This window comes from Oreochromis niloticus, linkage group LG2, assembly GCF_001858045.2.
Source record: "Oreochromis niloticus isolate F11D_XX linkage group LG2, O_niloticus_UMD_NMBU, whole genome shotgun sequence".
Taxonomy (NCBI): Eukaryota; Metazoa; Chordata; class Actinopteri; order Cichliformes; family Cichlidae; genus Oreochromis; species Oreochromis niloticus.
The window spans coordinates 26,673,590-26,693,249 of NC_031966.2; the positions used below are offsets into that span (position 1 = coordinate 26,673,590).

General features: G+C 40.0%; 1 protein-coding gene across 2 annotated transcripts in view; it reads right to left on the reverse strand.

Annotated features, from left to right (window-relative positions):
* Positions 1 to 19,660, reverse strand: part of LOC106099041 (interferon-induced very large GTPase 1) — a 45,271-nt gene that overhangs the window by 18,290 nt on the left and 7,321 nt on the right. For both annotated transcript variants that reach the window (XM_019367378.2, XM_019367385.2), the window contains exons 2-7: positions 15,128 to 15,220; positions 14,958 to 14,989; positions 14,461 to 14,566; positions 13,601 to 14,188; positions 1,034 to 1,068; positions 745 to 853 (exon numbers count right to left, since the gene is read on the reverse strand). In XM_019367378.2, the coding sequence (XP_019222923.1) occupies positions 745 to 853; positions 1,034 to 1,068; positions 13,601 to 14,188; positions 14,461 to 14,566; positions 14,958 to 14,989; positions 15,128 to 15,191 (934 nt within the window). In that variant the 5' untranslated portion in view covers positions 15,192 to 15,220. The remainder of the gene's footprint in view (positions 1 to 744; positions 854 to 1,033; positions 1,069 to 13,600; positions 14,189 to 14,460; positions 14,567 to 14,957; positions 14,990 to 15,127; positions 15,221 to 19,660) is intronic.

Consider the following 19,660-nt stretch of genomic DNA (forward strand, 5'->3'; position numbering starts at 1 on the left):
GTTGGAGTCCACATTGTCACCAACACCGTTTCAGATCAGCAACCCCACCTCTCACCTCTGATCTTCCCATATCTCCAGATCCACCTGGTCTTTCTTCTGTTTCTCCTGTCTATCATGATCTAGCTGAGGCTTTCCATGAGGACCTAGCTCTCTCTCCCCCCTCACAGACCATACGATTGTGCCTTTAACCTTCCCAGTGCCCCCCCTCCTCCAGCAGATTATGTAGTTTGTCTAAACCTTCTACTCTCATACAGGTACCACCTATTTTCAGCAAAATGAATCTTGGCAATGCCTATCACCTGCTGAGGAATAGGGAGGGGGACGAGTGGAAGAAGGCCGCCTTACTTCTCGGTGTTTTGCTCTGCTGTGGATATGTGAATGACCTTCTTCCCTGGAGCACTATTTCCCTTGTTGCATTGTGTTTTGTAGATTGTTACAACCCGGAACAATTTCAGACCCGGAACAATTTCAGAAACATATTTCTCATAATAACTTTTCAAAACCTTTGAATGCGATACTATGCACCTACAGTGCATAATATCATCAAAAGATTCTGAGGTATTGGCATTGAGGTATCCTGCTGTAGGATTACAGTCTGACACAAACACCAGACGTTACTTTAATTAGACTCTTTTTTTTCTTCATTTTATCACATGGTGTAAAACCATAAATAGAATTGAATCTTGGATATTTTTCTGTCAGTATATAATTTACTGGGAAAATGAAGCGTCATTAACACTTTACCTCTTTCTTGATTTGGGGATGACCCTGGGGGCTTGGCTTCAGATTTTCCTCCTGATGTTGTGCTGCCATCCATATTCTCTGGCTGTTGAACATCAGTGCCTGTATCATCCTGAGAAAACAAATACTTGAATTTGTTTGTGTGCTAAGACCACTGATGTAAAATCAAGATGAAAAGGACAAAACTGTAACTAGGCAAATTCATAAACAGAACTGTTTTCCACTTCCCTTATCCAAGCTGTTAATGTGCAATGAAGGATAAACATCTTTACAAGAAATACATCACAATTACCTTTGTTTCACTTGAAGCCTCCTCCTTATCTTCTTCTGCAAAGAAAATAATTATTTTACAATGCAGGATAAAGGAAACCATCCAATATTCATCTGTGCATTTTCAGTGTTAAAGGCTTTGATACTGTTTCAGTAACTAAAAGTGGACAAAGCAAACATCACAGAAGCCTCACACAGGACAGAGAATGGCTGAATTTGTATGAGTTTACTTCCAAGACAGTGTTATTAATGTCACTTTTAGTTTTAAAATGAACTTTTAAAACAGATTCAGGCTCAAACACATTTGTACCACAGGAAGTGAAACTGACGTTTACATTGATTTTCTTATGTAAAATGAACAGTCTCCCACAGGCAAAGACATGAATGTTAGTTAAACTGTTTCTAAACTGCCCATTTACAGGATGTATACAGAAGAAAGTGTCACAGTCCCTCAGTTCTCCCTGGCTCCCTGTCTGCTGCAGATGTGTTTTCTTTCTGTCACGCTCCCTTGTTTCTCCCTCTCTCTCTCCTCTCATCTCTCTCTGTGAAGCTCCACTGACTCCTCTGGTCCTAGGTCATCCTGGTTAGGATCTCATAATCCCTGCATTAATTGGAGGGGGAATACCGCATTTGGTGTTGGAGTCCACATTGTCACCAACACCGTTTCAGATCAGCAACCCCACCTCTCACCTCTGATCTTCCCATATCTCCAGATCCACCTGATCTTTCTTCTGTTTCTCCTGTCTATCATGATCTAGCTGAGGCTTTCCATGAGGACCTAGCTCTCTCTCCCCCCTCACAGACCATACGATTGTGCCTTTAACCTTCCCAGTGCCCCCCCTCCTCCAGCAGATTATGTAGTTTGTCTAAACCTTCTACTCTCATACAGGTACCACCTATTTTCAGCAAAATGAATCTTGGCAATGCCTATCACCTGCTGAGGAATAGGGAGGGGGACGAGTGGAAGAAGGCCGCCTTACTTCTCAGTGTTTTGCTCTGCTGTGGATATGTGAATGACCTTCCTCCCTGGAGCACTATTTCCCTTGCTGCATTGTGTTTTGTAGATTGTTACAACCCGGAACAATTTCAGACCCGGAACAATTTCAGAAACATATTTCTCATAATAACTTTTCAAAACCTTTGAATGCGATACTATGCACCTACAGTGCATAATATCATCAAAAGATTCTGAGGTACTGGCATTGAGGTATCCTGCTGTAGGATTACAGTCTAACACAAACACCAGACATTACTGTAATTAGCCAGTATTAGGTGTAACCAGGACCCAAAATTCCAGTGCAACTCCCCAGTAAACCACTCCCAAGAAATTTCAGCAACAAGACAAGTAATGGTGTTATCAGCAGTTTATTTTCTTATGATGTGATTAGTGTACAAAACAACAAAGAAAAAGGTTTCTTATTTTCTGTCACGGTCCTGAGTCTTTGGACTCAGTGTTTTTCTGTTTGTATTAGTTATCCTTGATTTCATGATGTGTTTTGATTCTCTTGGTTTTGATTTCTGTCTCCAGTACTGCTGGCTCCTCAGTTCCTTAGCATTTCTTGTGTTCTAGTTCTTTGGTTATGGTTCTGTTTTACTTCTGTTTAATGTACAGTCGTTTCTGCCAGTATTTCCCTTTTTTCTCTTTCAACTGTATCCCCTAGTCAAGTCCGCGTCTGTTATGTTTCCTGTTTTACTTTGAAAGTCTGTGTACTATGCCAATGTGTTGAGTTTTACCTCCCCTTTGTCTTGTCATGTCAGATGACTCCCAGCTGTGCTCTCCTCCTGTTTCACATTCCCTAATCACCTCAGTATGTATTTAAGCCCTGTGTTTTTTCCCCTGCCAGTTGTTGCCTATTCCATGTTTGTTGTGTGTGTATTCCTCGTCTTCTATCATCAGGTTAGGTCATGCCATGCATCTCCAGTCTAGTTAGAGTTTTTGTTTTATGTATTGCCAAGTTTGTCTTGCCAGCAAATAAAGCTGCCGTTTAAGTTAATGTTTTGTCTCGGAGTCCTGCACTTGGGTCCAGCCACTGCCAGCCGCAGAGCTCACGGTGACATTTTCAATAATCTTCCCAACTGTTTCACTGTAAATAAAGGCACTAAACTGATCTTCCGAGTCCTGCACCTAAATCCAACCACTGTCCACTATGTTAGCCCTCACAGTATGAATGTACGGTTAACATGTAACTTGGAGTTGCAAAACACTTTAAGCAGTCAGTGACAGTAGAAGTGTGGAAGTATATTGCATTAAAGCACTAACCAAAGGTTGCTGGGAATTAAAACATACATGCTTCAATAAGATTGACCTTGCTACTGAAAAAGCAAATGCACACAAAATTAAGAATTTCTCATGTTTCTGTTAAGTGCCAGGAGGGATACCATGATTTATACATCAGGGAAACCAAGCAACTTCTGGCTAAGCATATGGCATATATGAAGAGCTAACTTGTCAGGCCAGGACTCCGCAGTCTATTTACACCTACAGGCCAGAGGACACTCTTTCAATATTGAGGATACACAAATCCTGGAGAGGGAGAATGAGAATAATGTATAAAGCATTAAGTATCTAAAGAACAACTCTAAAACACCTTCATAAAGCCTGGACATTAACTTTAAAAAACAAAACAAAACAAAAAAAAACTTATTAAAAAACAATAGGTGAAAGTCTGGCCTCTCTAATACAAATTATATAGAAAATGATAGGTAACTCAAGGCTTTCAAACAATTTAAAAGTTAAAGATCTTTAAATAAGGGGAAAAAAAATGTAACCTAAAAAAATGTAGGCCATGCTCATAATTAATCAAACAGACAATAGGCTAAATGAAAAATTAAGTTGTACCAGACATAGCATCCATATCTGGGTTTGGATTTTTAAGGAGGTTTGCATGTAAGAATACATTTCATCGTTATTAATTTTTTGTTAAAAATTGCATTTTTATTAGTTCAGATTAAAATGGATGAATGAGTAAATATTTACTGTCGAAATTTTTGTGAAGAAAGTGCCATCTCTTTTTGTTTTGTTTTTTTTTCTTTTCTTTTTTGCTTTTTTTGTTTGTTTTTTTTTGTTTGGTTTTTTTTGTGAAAGTGCCATCTCTTGGTGACATTCTGAATTTGAGTGAAAGGGGTGTGTTTATAGCAGAAACTAGATACACTCCAGCAGAAAGAGGGGTGACTGCCAGTGGCTTGCAACTGGGTAAAAGTTGGCTATAAGCCTGACTGTGAGCTGCACTTTTTTGGCTGTATATGTACGGTACAGAAAGTGCTTCAAGGTATGGAATAATCAGACTAGAAAAATGCAAGCACATTATCTTAAAGCACTAGCCAAAATTTGGTTGTAGTTCAAACATGCATGCATCAGTCTCTACTGACAAAAGAGAATACACATTTTTAGGGACCAGAATTTTGAAGAAATGTAATAGCAAAAGCAAATAAAGTATGGTTTGAAGAAATGGTTTGAGGAATGCTGGTTTGAGCAGGAAGTCTTTTTCTGTCGAGAAGGCTCTTCTATGTTGTGCCATGTTTTGATGCATGCTCAATCATTCAGATAGGAAAATCCCAAAAGGTTGATTCTGTTCATCTGGACGTAGCGTTTTCAGTGGGAGAAATGTTTCATCGCTCATCCAAGTGACTTCTTCAGTTGCAGCTGACTGCAGGTTTCTCCAACCTTATAAACAGTACATTTGCACGATGACTGAAACCAGCCCACTGAAGGAACAATGTGGGGTCAGTTCCTTGATCATTAATATTCAAACTGTCATGACCATTGATCAAAGCCCATTGATCAAAGCCCATTATCACCATTCATGGCCACTGACTATTGGGAAATGGCTGCAATCACAGCATTGTAACATGGCGAAAGATGTACCCTTAGGCCGCCTGCTCGATTCAGAGATGGTCTTTCCCTTTTCACGTAAATGGCCTCCTAGGCTCCCCGCTCAAATCATCGTTCCTCCCTGTCCAGGATGTGTACATCCTCATTATTGAAAGGGTGTCCACTGGCCTGTAGGTGTAAACAGACTGCAGAGTCCTGGCCTGATGAGTTAGCGCTTTTGTCTTGTGCCATCCGCTTCGACAGAAGTTGTTTAGTTTCCCCGAGGTATGAATCATGGCAATCCTCCTGGCCCTTAACAGCATACAGTACATTACTCTATTTGTGTCAGGGCACCCAATCTTTGGGGTGGACGAATTTTTGGTGCAGCGTGTGTTGTGGATTTTATTATGACATATATACCTGTTAACACCAGACATGTAATCATAGTTACTCTCATAAATTGTGTGTAATCATATATACTCATATATACTACTCACACTCAAAATGGAGTGTTTATATAGTGGAGTCACTGTGCTAAGCATTTAATTTGCATGTTCAAATCACATGATATATTTAGGTTAAATATATCTACCATTGTATTAATGAAAGATTTGTGTTCATCCAACAAGTGCCACATGTTGATTAAATACTGTTTAAAAATGTAACAATGAGGATTAGTAAGAAACCTTTGATAGTGTTGGCCAACTGTGACTAGTCCAACAAAGGGTTAATTAAACTTGGCACTGCTAAAGTATGCGCATAAGACCCCTTCTCGGCATGCAGCTGCATTTAACTGTGCAGCAGAAGCATGTAGCTGTTTGGATAGCTGTAAAGCAAAGGCATGCGGCCCGTTCTGCGGCTGCACATAAGGCCCCTTAAACGGCTGTAATGTTTAAGCACACAGCTCTTTAAATGACTGTAAAGCTGAAGTGTACAGCTCTTTCAATATCTCTATAAGCAAATAAACCTGGCCTTTGCAGGGCATGTACCTGGGATTCTGGTTCTCGCCTCAAACACCAGAAGGTAAAGAAGTAAACCCTTACTCAGCATAGATAGCAGTTTATGTCTGGCATGCCCACCCAACAAAATTGTTGAATGGATTAACTGATTAACTGCCTTTCTGTGGTCTTTCAGACTCACTTTGGCCGTGAAACTGTCAAAGGGACCCAAATGCAATGATGGATGAGAGGGCGACAGGAGGAGGGGATCACTGTCCCTATATAACATGAGTCCAATATGCATTGGGTAGTTTTTTTCTGCTGCTTCTTTCCTCTCTGACTTTTGTATGTGTCTTCTGTTTGTGCTTTAAGGCAGTGGTCCCCAACCTTTTTTGCGCCAGGAACCGGCTTATGTCCAAAAATATTTTCACAAACCGGCCTTTAAGGTGTCAAGGATAAATACAACAAAGTAAAACCAGTACCAGTACCAAAGAAAGAAGATTTATTCATAACACAAGGGAAAAGACCCAGGGAAACCGAGTTAACGATAAAAACGATTAAAAAATAACGCTAAAACCGATAAATACCCTGAGAACCATAATTTTCACACCCGAGCCTCAACTATCACAGCACGGTACCAAACGACTGCCCTGGGGCTGTGGACCGCTGCTTTAAGGCTTTACACCCCAGGGTTGCTTCGCTTTTCGTCTGTTTTGCTTGCTATGTGTTATTTCTGCTGCAATATACTGTTCTGCTGTTCATATGACAATGATTAATAAACTCTGTTCTAAGAATTCTACTCTTTTCCAGAGAATCATTAAGAGCAATGTTCCCTCTAATTTTTTATGTGTCTGAGCGAACACACAAACTCCCTGAGCGATCCCTTGGACCACTGTGAGCAACAGTAGACGTGTGCACTGTGGTCACGTCAGTATCTAATCCATCCAAGTTACATGGTTTATTCAAATAATCACATTACAGCATTTACATTTATGTTAGACTACTTCTAATTAATTGCTTTAGCCCACTTACAATGAAAATTAAAAAAAAAAAAAATTGTTCATGACCTGTGTAGTTTGTTAACACTATTGGAAGTAAAAATAACTTGAACTCCAATTGTAAAAACACAACTTTTTTTCCTTTTTTTTTTTTTTTTTTTTTTTTATAAAGCTCTAACTTGTATTATGAGTATGAGTCTGTGGTCTGGGAGAGAGTCCTGTAACTCTGTCTGCAAAATACAGTATATAATGACCAATGTTGGGCAATTAATTATATAGTTACTTCTTCAAAAAAGTAACTGAGTTTTGCAAACAACAAAGGTTTTGCAGCTGTCTACCTAAAAATGCAGCCAAGGCATTAAAAAAAATAAATTTAAAACTATTTACAGAACAATCAGCTATTCTGCATCAAATTTGATGCAACACAAATTATTTGTGCCACTCCAAAAAATAATTTCTGTCCACTATGAGATAAAGGAGAACAACAGCCTGATACCTGCAGGCCTGACAACAGGAGATGTATCACTCCTGTAACACCTGTAACATTCAGTAGTCGCCTCATTGTTCTGACACACACAACAAAACTATTGACTACACTACACACTAACTACACAAGATTTGCGCTAAACGTCTCAAATCTCTCACATCTCAAAACACCGCCGTCACTCCTAAAACTTCCCCCTTCCTAAACAACTAAATGTTGCCATATCATTTTTTTGATTGGTCGACATGCTACATTTTTTCTACCAATAGGAAAGGGTGGAGTTTTTTTGGCTTTGTCTTTGCTCACAGGCGGAGAGCGCTTTCGAACGTTTTCCTATAAAACGCAGTTTTTACCGTTTCTTCCCGCAGTAAATATAAACAACGATAGTATTCAGGAAGAAAACCAAACATTGCATATATTTTTATCATAACTCTGGTTTTACGTGGCCTATCAACACAATTTAAAAACTGGTATAAAGTCCACACTTCTTCCGTCAATTGTTCCGTCTGTCCTGCTCACATCTCCAATGGTTGTACACGTTGTCATTAAGGTAGCATCTCTCCACATCAGCCACGCCGCTTTGCTAGCTAAAGCACCGGTGTCGGCACATAAGGACGCTGTCATAGCCTGTCAACGACGTTGATTAGCAGCGTATATACGAATGTGAATCGCATCATTGGCTGGACTATGGGATAAGGTGGCGTCGTTCTAATCCCATACGGGAGCAGCCAGTCACAGTCACTGACTAACACTGCAAAACAGCTGGTCCTCCACAGTGTTGGTAGGATAAGGTTATCATATTGGCTTCAAAATTTGCAACCCAACAAGGGTTATGAGTTTTGAAAGCCATAGAGACGTGGTGTTTAGAAAAAATGTGTCTCAACTGTTCCGATACTCCTGACACATAAGGGATCACTAAGGACTTTTGCTTAGGGAGCAGTTGTCCTTCTTTCCTGCATCGGCTGGAGCTTTCTTTAGGTGCCTTTCCAGCTTTGACAAATGTCCAGCTGGGATAACCACATTTACTCAGGGCCTTCTTGATTTGATGAAGGCCCCTTCACCATCTTACAATCTTTTACCATCTTACAACGACATGATTGCAACCACTCCCCAACTCTCTGGGAATGATACTCATGGCCATTGATCAATGGTCATTGATCAATGATCATGACAATTTGCACATTAATGATCAAGGAACTGACCCCACAGCCCATTATTCGCCAGTGGTGCTAGTTTCAGTCATTTTGCAAATGTACTGTTTATAAGGTTGGAGAAACCTGCAGTCAGATGAGACTGAAGAAGTCACTTGGTGGATGAGTGACAAAACGTTTCTTGTGTCTGGGATTTTTTACTAAGGATAAACCAGTTTTTGTGTGAGTTTGTGGCTGGGTCTGAAGTACACTGGGATGTCGTGCTTGGAGAAGACTTTCCTAAGTTTCTCTGGTAAAACTGCTACATAAGGGATGTCATTCCATTTCTCCCTAGTTGGTGTCTGACCTTGTTTATTGTGCATCTATGCCAATTTGATGAAAGCCCAATTATGACAGCCACGTTTTAAGAGTTTTCTTTACAAATGTGTTCCGTTTCTTTCCCTTATGCCGTAAAGGTCATGTTTTCTGCGTAGTGTGGCAGGATCCATATTACTCCAAGTTTGTAATCCAGAGGTTGGAGGGAGTGAAAGAGTGTGGGGGGCTTCTGGTAAACTCCAATGTTGAGGTTTCCATTCTTCTCAATGTGCACAGCATGGTCCACAAATAGCAAACTATTAGCCTTTGTATCTTCCCTGGTGAACTTTGTTTCTATCCACTGAGTTGATGTGAACAGTGAAGGTTTCTACTTCTTGGGTTTTGATTTTGAGCTAGGTGTCATCCACATATCTTTACAAGTGGCTAGGTGCTGTCCCTTTAAAAGAGCCAAGGGCTGTACTTTGGACCTTCTCCATGTAAAGGTTGGCCAAAATGGGTGACAATATATTTTTGTCTGTACAAACCTTCGTTGTGTTTAAAATATGTGGTGTTAAGGCAGAGGTCTAAGCAAGTAAGTAAAATTTATTTATATAGCGCTTTTTAAAACAGGAAGTTATTTCAAAGTGCTTTACATGGGAATAAAAGCATATCAAACGAAACACTAAAAATGGTATAAAAAAAGATATAAAAGCATATCAATATCCAGTGTAAGTTTTTAGATCTTGTTGATGAAGTCAGTGAAGTTTTTGATGTCATGCAGTTTGTTTCCCACAAAGGGAGCTAGAATGGCGAGGTGCTTTGAAATGTTGTTGGTGGCCGAGTTTATACTGTACATGTTAATGGTGTGTCTCACTCAAGAACTGCCAATAGTACTTCAAGCTCAGAGACTATCCTTTTTTGGATAGTGCTTGTGTTTATCAGCTTACTCGATTTTAAACTGCTTAAAGTTTTGCTCCACCTAAGGCCACCCATCCCTGTGGCGGCCAGCCCCTAGCCTGTCCCTGCACCAGTTCCTCCTCCCAGGTGAGCTTTACTTTTTGCCAACAATAATTTCTGTGCCTGACAGCCCCACACTGCCTGAACCCAAGCTTGAGGGTTTCTCTCCACCTCTGCCAGAGCCCAAGGGTCCAGAGCCTGTGGTCTTCGCCAGAGACTATGGGTCCATTGCCACCATTGTCCACTGAGCCTGAGTCAGAGACTGAGGGTCTCTGTTGCGGATGTCAACTTCCAACTATACCACTCGAGGTAGCTCATCGTCTCCATCGATGCAAGACTCCAATGAATGTTCTCCATCATCGTTGGCCTATTTCCATTGTTGGCTTCCTGGGACAAGACGGCAAAGAAAACCAGCCAGCCCTCAGAGTTGGTCCTTTTTCAGTGATGGCCACTGAGCCAGCACCCTCAACAGCTTCACTCTTGCTTCCAGGTCCAGCTCCTCAGTTTTGCCCCAAAGCCTACTTTGGTCCCAGAACTATTTTCTCTTCATTGCCTAGCCCCTTACATCCTCGTGTACTAAAGGAGTTACTAATTAATTTTCCCACCCATCTTCTCTAATTTCTACATGTTGTCCAGGTTGGTTAGCAAGAAGAATCTCATCTGTTATGTTGACAAATCAATGAAACCCGTTTACTTGCTAATGTTAGCTCATACAAAGCGCTGATCATAACTGATCGCACAATGCACATGCACAAACAGAAAAAGCTGCTGGCCTCTTATCTTAAATAAAAATCTAATGATAGCAGTATTATTGATTATGCAGTTATGTCATGCTCATTTTGTCTAATGTGGTAGATTTTGAAGGTGATATTTTGGATAAAATCTTATCTGATAAGCATTGTCGCATCTGTGTTGAGCTTAAGAATGTAGTACCAGTAAGGAAAACAATAAATGTAAAGAATAATGAGGGCCAGACTAGACAAAAGATTTTCCAAATTTCTTTTGATTGTCTAGATCAGAAGTTAATTAGGGATGCATTAAATTAATTAGATACAATTGATGATATATACAAATTGATGATATGACATATTCAGATTTAGAATTACTTGAACTTCATTCAGGTAAGGGAAATCCTAACCTATGAATTACAGTATAAATTTCAAAGAAATAATCCAATAAGTCATCAATAAGACAAAGGGGTACATTAAACATAGGCTGTATAAATATTCAGGCTATCATTTCTTCAAAAACACATTTATCATATCGACTGATCCTTCACAGGGAATATAAACGGCGAATAACATAAACTCCAAACCTGTTACCTATTCTTTCAACTTTAAACAACATCTTTTAATCATCTTTTGCATGATTGAATGATGGGTGAATTGGGTTTAGAAGAAATGTAGAGCTGGGTGTCATCAGCATAACAGTGATGAAAATTTATATTATTTTTTTTGGAATATATTTTATGGGCCATATATGTTCAGTAATGAATTTTAATAATGACTTTTTCACTGAAGAAGAGGTCCAAGTTCAGATAAAACATTTAAAGAATAATAAAGGAGGTGCTTATGATTTTATTGTGCTTTTACATATTGCAAAAAAGCTTTTGCTTTCACTGAAAGAAGTATATTATGGCAAATGTCAATTGCTCCAGATACAAATGGGAGAATTTATATAGTTGTTTATAATTTATATCAAAATGCTAAGTCACGAGTGGTGGCCCAAAATCACTATTCTAAATTGTTTGATTGTAATATAGGGGTTCAACAGGGTGAAAATTTGACCCCTGCTCTTTGCAATCTTCTAAAATTATTTTAATTTTACAATAAACAGACATTATAATGGGCTCTCATTTCTGGCTGAGAAACTTAGAATGGAAATGAGTTATGATGTTAAGATCTGTCTAAGACTTTGTCCTTCTGTGTGGAGATGATACTTGAGTATTGTCAGAATTAGAAACAGCGCTTCAGGAGGCTTTAGATGATAGAAAGATATTGTGTTATTGTGTTTCAAATTGGGAAATTCTGTATTACAAATATAGGGTGATTGTAATTATCTGGGAGTCACATATAATTACATAATAAGCAAGCAAATAATGCAGAAAATAGAGATGTTTTATGGGAAATGGTCTGTAAGTATTAAGAGAGAGCTGTGCAGGAAATAAATGCAAAAATGAGAGGGAGTTCAGATCAATGCTTTTTTTTTTTTTTTATCTTCTTTTGCTGCTGGTTCAGTGAATTTTGGTCAGAAAGTGACCTGCAGCTTTAGAATCTGTGAGATGTCGGCTTTCAGCCCCAATGGCATGTATGAGTACAGTGGTCCGTGCTTTGTGTTTACATCTTTTTGCCTAATCCGTTTACCTGCTTTCATTTCCTGTTTTAGCTGTTTGGCGGTTGCTGAAATTTTGTGACCTTTAACATGAGATTCTGGCAAAATACATTTATATTTAAAAATAGATTCAGGACCTAATATTGCATTATTGAAATTAAAATCAATTTGAATCTACACCTCTGCTTTTAATATTGTTTGGACAAGAATAAAAATAGCACTGTAGCACAGATCCATCACATGAATCAGATTTTGCCGACAAAGACAGTTAAATTTTTCATGGCTTCAACAATAATAATGCCTGAGTTTATTTTCTGTTTATGCTATTTGTATATGTACAGCACTGTAAACTCTGGATTTAAAACGTCTTGATGCATTCTCAATCATCCAGGAAAGTAAATCTCCAAAAGTTGAATCTGTTCATCTGGACGTAGCGTTTGGTGGGAGAAACGTTTCGTCACTCATCCAAGTGACTTCTTCAGTCTCAGCTGACTGCAGGTTTCCCCAAACCTTATAAACAGTACATTTGCATAATGACTGAAACCAGCCCAAGAAGGCCCTGAGTAAATGTGGTTATCCCAGCTGGACTTTTGTCAAAGCTGGAAAGACACCTAAAGAAAGCTCCAACCGATCCAGGAGAGAAGGACAATCGCTGCCCAAGCGAAAACCTGTAGTGATCCCATATGTGTCAGGAGTATCGGAACAGTTGAGACGCATTTTTTCTAAACACCGCGTCTCTGTGGCTTTTAAACCCCAAAACACGCTGCGCCAAAAACTGGTCCACCCCAAGGATCAGGTCCCCCGACACAAACAGAGTAACATAGTGTACGCTGTTAAGTGTCAGGAGGATTGCCAGGATTTATACATCGGGGAAACCAAACAACCTCTAGCGAAGCGGATGGCACAACACAGAAGAGCTACCTCGTCAGGCCAGGACTCTGCAGTCTATTTACACCTACAGGCCAGTGGACACTCTTTCAACGATGAGGATGTACACATCCTGGACAGGGAAGAACGCTGGTTTGAGCGCGGAGTCAAGGAGGCCATTTACGTGAAAAGGGAAAGACCATCTCTGAATCGAGGAGGGGGCCTAAGGGTACATCTTTCGCCATCTTACAATGCTGTGATTGCAGCCATTCCCCAACTCTCTGTGAATGGTACTCATGGCCATTGATCAGTGGTCTTTGATCAGTGGGTTTTGGTCAGTGATTGTTGATCAATGGTCATGGGAATTTGCATAATTATGATTAAGGAACTGACCTCACAGCCCATTGTTCCTTCAGTGGGCTGGTTTCAGTCATTATGCAAATGTACTGTTTATAAGGTTTGGGGAAACCTGCAGTCAGCTGAGACTGAAGAAGTCACTTGGATGAGTGACGAAACGTTTCTCCCACCAAACGTTACATCCAGATGAACAGATTCAACTTTTGGAGATAAACTCTGGATTGTTTTAAAGTGCTTTATAAATAAAGCTGGTATGGTAAAACATCACAATTTATTATAAATAATAAAATTCAGATTCAGTTTAGTTCATTTTTGTGCTGGCCATGTGAATTCATTTTAAGAACTGCAGCAGTGTTTGAAAAATTCCTGACAGACAGACAGACAGATAGACAGACAAATACCTCTTTCATTTGTCTTTAAGTCTTTCCTTTCTTCTTCATGGGATTTGTGCTCCAGGTGTCCTTCCTCCTCTCTATTTTCAGCACACACCAGTCCACTGCAGCTTTGTGGATCATTTTCAGAGACCATGACGTTTATTTTTTCTAACAAATTTGCTACTTCTATTTCATCCATCATACTTCTGTTACATGTGTGGAACCTTTTTTCATTGAAATCTGTGTTAGTTTTCAGCTCTTTTAATGCACTTTCACATGTTTCACCTGTTTCATGAGTCACCACTGTGATTAAATAAGAAAGTGCTCCTCTGCCAAAAGCTTTCTCCAACCACTGCACTCCTGAGCTGTACTGGCTGCTATGCAGAGTGTTGGGTAATAGTAAGACAAAGGCATGAACTCCCTGATTTAAAGGGATTTCCTTTGTTTGTAGACCGAGCATGTTAATGACACAAACGTGTCGACCACACAGATTATAGAGGTTTGGTGAAAACTGTTCCACATTTGTTTGCTCGTCATGGTCAAGTAAAATGTTCTTTGGTCCGATCTCAATGGAAGCTGGATCACCAATTAGTACAAGTGTGACATCAGGAGCCACTGAAGAAAAAGAACAATATTAGCATGTTACAATACAGACATCATTGAAACCACAGTCTGAATAATTGTTTTTCTTGACAGTAATTAGATGTAAGAAGAAATTAAAGTAATTTTTATGTTTTTAGTTTATGCCTGTAGAAATTCTTAAAGATTTTCAGCTTCTCACCATCTTCTGCAAACTGGTGTTTTCTAGTAATTTAATGATTTTTCACACAGGTTAAACTTAAAACACACACATTCTAAAATGTTAAGTTTTTCCATTTTCTTATTACCTCTGTCAATGGTGTCAGATGGTTCAGATGCGTTTTCAGACTCTCCTCCTCTTTCATTGATATTCTCTGAAGGTTGAGTTTCGCCAGATTTATTTACTGGACCAGACTAAGAAAACAAGTGATTTTTATATAACATACAGCTCTCCAGTTTAGACTCACTGAAATCAGCAATCTTTACTGAGAATTGTTGGCCCCCAGCCCTCACCCTCAAACAAAGGAACAAACATGCATCTAAAAAAATAAGTAAAAAATCAGCAACATATAGAGTTGTGCTATAGGATTTTGCATATATTTTCTCAAGCTTTGTCAAGTTTTATTTAATTCTCTATCAAACAGGAAGTCAAACAAATAAAGTGCTCTTTGTATAGACAGTGAACATCAAAAAATTCTTAGTTTTAAGAAAGGTTTCTCTTACAGAGATGCTCACATTGTTTTCTTTAAAAAATAAATAAATAAAGAACTGGTAGAAACCAAATACATTTCACAATTGTATTTACCATTGCTGTAGTTTCATCTACCGCCAGCTCATCTAAAAAAGAAAAGAAAAGAAAAAAACAACAAATACACACAAAAAAACAAACAAATGTACCAGATCAGTATACAAACAATGCTTGGTGTGCTAACCATATTTAAATCATAAATATTTACGTTTTTGGTTTCAGCTGACCTTTTTTCAATGATTTGATTTCTTCTCTTCCTCCTGCTCCTGCTGCATTATCATGATCCTCCATGTCATCAGCTTCTCATCTTCACTGTAGGTCTGTGTATCAGAGATAGTATTTATTTTTCCCTTGTGGAATGAAGGAAACTACCCACTGACACATTGACTTTCTTTACAATTTCTCTGCAGGATGGACCTACACTTAATTGTGATGGCCTGTCTCTCTTGCAATGTTAAATGCCTTTTTTAAAAATGCTCATCACAGTGTGACTTTTAAAACCACCTCTGTTTGTGGAGGGAGTGGTGGTAAGTAATCAAGAAATGTTTGGACGCCTGTAGGAATTTGTAGCACCAACTTTGTAGGTTTGATCAACCTCCATTGGTGCAGAACAGCTTTAAGTTGTTCACCCAATTCTTTTTCCTTTAAAATGCCTTTTTGTATCATTTTGAAATGTAAATTATTTTTCCATTTTCTTAAAAAAATAAGATTCATACTGAAAATTTGAGATGCAGATTAGTTCTGTTAAGGTTCTTTTCTTTGTTGGCATAAACTTTAACCACAATACAATCACACTGCCAATGTATTCAAAAGAATGTAAATGTATACAGTAAGAGAAAAGAATTGTGGGTAATTCTCAGAGTAATGGAGGATTCAAGTAAAGGGCTCATGCTTGTTGTCCACAAGAATTAATCATTCTACTTTGTTGCCCTTTGTCATAAATGCAGATGCTGAATAAAAGGGGCTGTTGCTACAAAACTGATCCGATCCCAACCCGAACTTGAGACGACATTACACAGACATCACACAAACAACCAGAAAAAGTAGCTTGTGACAAGCTCCAGCCACTGATATAACAAGACACTAGTAATAAAATGGCATATTTTATTTTCCACAGCAGCTGTACCAAGGTGAGAAAACTGATAGACAGTTGACTGCACAGTGAACCATGGTATAATTAACAACCAGAATAGATTTCATTTCACTGAAAATTTATTACATCTGGGTGTATAACAGTACAGCAAACATACAAACATGTGTCAAGTTAAAGGAACCACCATGATGTGTCTCAGTAAAGTGCTGCAACAGAATGTCGAGGCAGTGCAGTTTCAGTGCTCCTTGGCAGTAAAGCTGGAGATTGATAGGTCTGTCTAGGCACAAACCTATTGCTGGAACAGCCGAGGCAATTTACTGCAACTAGCAAAAGCAAGACGCAAGTCACCAGAGCTCTTTGTGTGATCTTGTGCACGAGGGAGGTGACCGAGACGAGAGCTGTTCCTGCCGCTCGAACCCCAGTCACTCTATGGGTATGTGTGAGTGTGTGTGTGTGTGTGTGTGTACGTGTGTACATGGATGTGTGTGTGTGTATGTGGGTAAAAATCTGACCCTGCAAACGACTCCCCAAAGCTGGTGCTAGGAGCCCAGCGGACCACCTAAACAAAAGGCACTTATACTTAAACAGATACAGAGTAGGTGTCCTCCTATACTATAAATCAGAAAGAAGGTACGACCTCTCGCATGACCTTAAGATATGCGTGTATGCCAGAGCACTCTGGAACGCACACAGAGTCTTTGCAGACTACTAAGGATGAGACATTCTATCAATATGCAATCAATTATACATCTCTAAGCATTACTGATTATATGTTTCTAAGCATAAATGACAATCATCTTCATGCTAAATGTTAAATGTTGTTGAGGGTAAAAAGATGATCATTCTGAAAAACTTTATACTATACTTTAAAAATGACCCCTCCCTGTAAGAGAACAAATGGACCCAAGCCAAGCACTCAGAGACTACTTGACAACATCCATAGCACCACCAGACCCCCTCACTTTAGAAGTCAAAAGTTCCGGTTTTCTTTTAATTTGTAATCCTTCTTTATGTGGCAGGATGAATGTTATCCCTCGGTCCAACCCACTTTCAGCCTGGCGCATTAGGGGGCGCTAGTATAAATAGTGGCCATTTGAGTGTCCCTGGATCGCTTACCTGTGACCTCCTTTTTGGTCACCTGACTTCCTGTTGGTGTTGCTGAGCTTAGTTGCGGGTTACTTTTCTGAAGCCTCCATCGCAGCTGGTAGGTGTTTACTCATTGTAGTGTATATATTACTTTGCTTGATGGTAAACAGCTATTGTTTGTAGGTCGTAGCTGTAGAAGCCTCCTCTGAGCCATTCTGCTTACGTTTTATGACACGGCTTACTTGGTATGTAATCAACTTCTGTTACGCTCTCTGCTTTCTGTTGTTCTTTTATAGTAATTATTTATTATGCTTTGCAGGAAGTGTGGGCCTGAGTTTTGCGCCAAGCTACGTGAACTGAAGTGCTGCTGCTTTGCTTTGCTTTGCTGTGATGCTTTGCTTTGTTTTACTTTATTTTTACTGTCTGTTCCGGCTGCGAAGTTTCTTTGCTGCTGCCAGCCTTTAAAGTGGACGTCGGCGTGAACAACGGCCATATGCATGCCACGCGGGTCGGCTGGCGCGCATACTGATTGACTGACTGGATAATTAACTTGTAGCCGTGCAGACGGCAAGTTGGAGCAATACCGCGATTCCGTTTGCTCCAGATTTTAGAGTTTTATCCAGATTGTATGTTGTTTTCCTGTTGTTTGATTTGTAGTTTGGATTTTTGTTACGCCACTGGTGGGAGGCCCTTTTTCTAGCTGTAGATCACCAGTGTGGTCCTGCAGTTGGGTTATCCCCCAGCGCTACACATTAGTTTGTTGTGATATATTAAAATTTTCTTTTATTCAGATGCGGAGCGCCGACGTGGAGGAGACTAGGGTGCCTTGGTGGTGGGATCCTTTGCGTGTACACACCTGCCTTGTTTAGTTTATTAGTGTGAGTGTGTGATAGTGTGCTGCACTTGTGTCTTGGTGTGTTTTCTTTTTTTTTAGTTTGTGTGTGGCATCCCTGCCCCTCCACTGGTAAGCCTCAGCTCTGAATACCTTTTTAAGCATATTTGTACATGAATATTTATGATTGTGCTTTTATATGGTGTTTTAAATAATAATTAATAAATTGTCAATTTATTTTATCATTGAACCTCGTCTCTGTCTTGAGTATAACAAACCTAACTGCCTTTGTAGTGATTAGTGTTACCTCCAGTATTCTCTGGGTGAAATTCCCAGGGTGGCGTTGTCTTTTTAAAACTGTGAAGAGTAATTACTTTATTTCCACCTCGTGCTGCCACAAACTTGGCGTTTGTCGACAGGATATACTCTTTAAAAACAGAGACGTGTGTTCCTTTTTAATTTTTTTTTTTATTATCTGGTGTAACGTAAACTGTTTTTTACATTTTATTTTGTACAGGATAAAAGCAAAGCAGCAGCTACTTTGGTGTGGGATTCCACAGCTGTGTTACAGAGATGGAGGAAGAGTTACAGGAACTCAGGGACTTGATCGCGCAGCTGAAAGCAGACAATGAGAGGCTGCGTCAGGAGAGGGCTGTTGGGTCAGGTACTAGTGCTACACCTTCTACTTTGACTGCATCATCTGTTAACCCCCCAACTGCTGGTGTCTCTGTAGCAGAGAGACTAGTTTTTGTGCCCCGTGACAGAAAATGCCCTATGTTTAGAGGAAAATCAGGTATAGGGTTGAATGAATGGTTGGAGGAAATAGAAGCTTGTGCTAGAGCACGTCATTTGTCTTTGGCTGATAAAGCATTTTTCCTGTTTGACCACCTGGAAGGGGAAGCACGTGAGGAGATCAAATATCGCCCTAGTGCAGAGAGGTCGGATCCCGCTAAGATAATCACTATATTGCAAGAACTTTATGGCTGTTCAGACTCCTATGTAGCATTGCAGGAAGCTTTCTTCTCTAGAAAACAGCAGGAAAGTGAGACACTGCAAGAGTTTTCCCTCGCTCTCCTGGGTCTTATGGAGAAAGTTAAATTGAGTGCCCCCAATGGCATGCCCAATGCTGATGTTTTATTAAGAGATCAATTTGTTGAACAGGTCTTAGACAGTACCTTGCGGCGGGAGTTAAAGCAGCTAGTAAGGAGGCAGCCAACACTGACATTGCTGGAGATTAGAGGGGAAGCTATTAGGTGGGAACGTGAAGGGTTGCCTAGTGGCGTTAGACATAGAAGCAGTTCTGTTCCTTCTGTCTATGGGATTCAGTATGGGGTCCATAGCGGTCCTTCAGGAATAGCCCAGCCCACCCATTTGTCTGAGATGAAGGAATTGTTAAAGCGCCAGCAGGAGCAACTTAATCAGCTCATTCAGAGCATTGCTCAATTGCAGGGCCCCCATCGAATGTCTCGCTCAGGACGGAGCGATTCCATTATATGCCGACGTTGTCAGCAACCTGGACATTTTGCTCGGGAGTGTGATGGGGAACGTGTTCCTCGTTCCCGGCCTCCTTCGCAGGCTCCTCTGCATAATCGCAGGCACTCTCCTTTAAATACGGCTTCGGAAAACTAGCACCCTCCGTATTGCCGAGCCACAGTTCGGGTGGGGTGTCTATTGGCTCAAGGGTTGTTTCTAATGGTCCAGAGGCAGTCTCCAAATTAATTTCATCCTGTCCGCATATAGATGTGGACA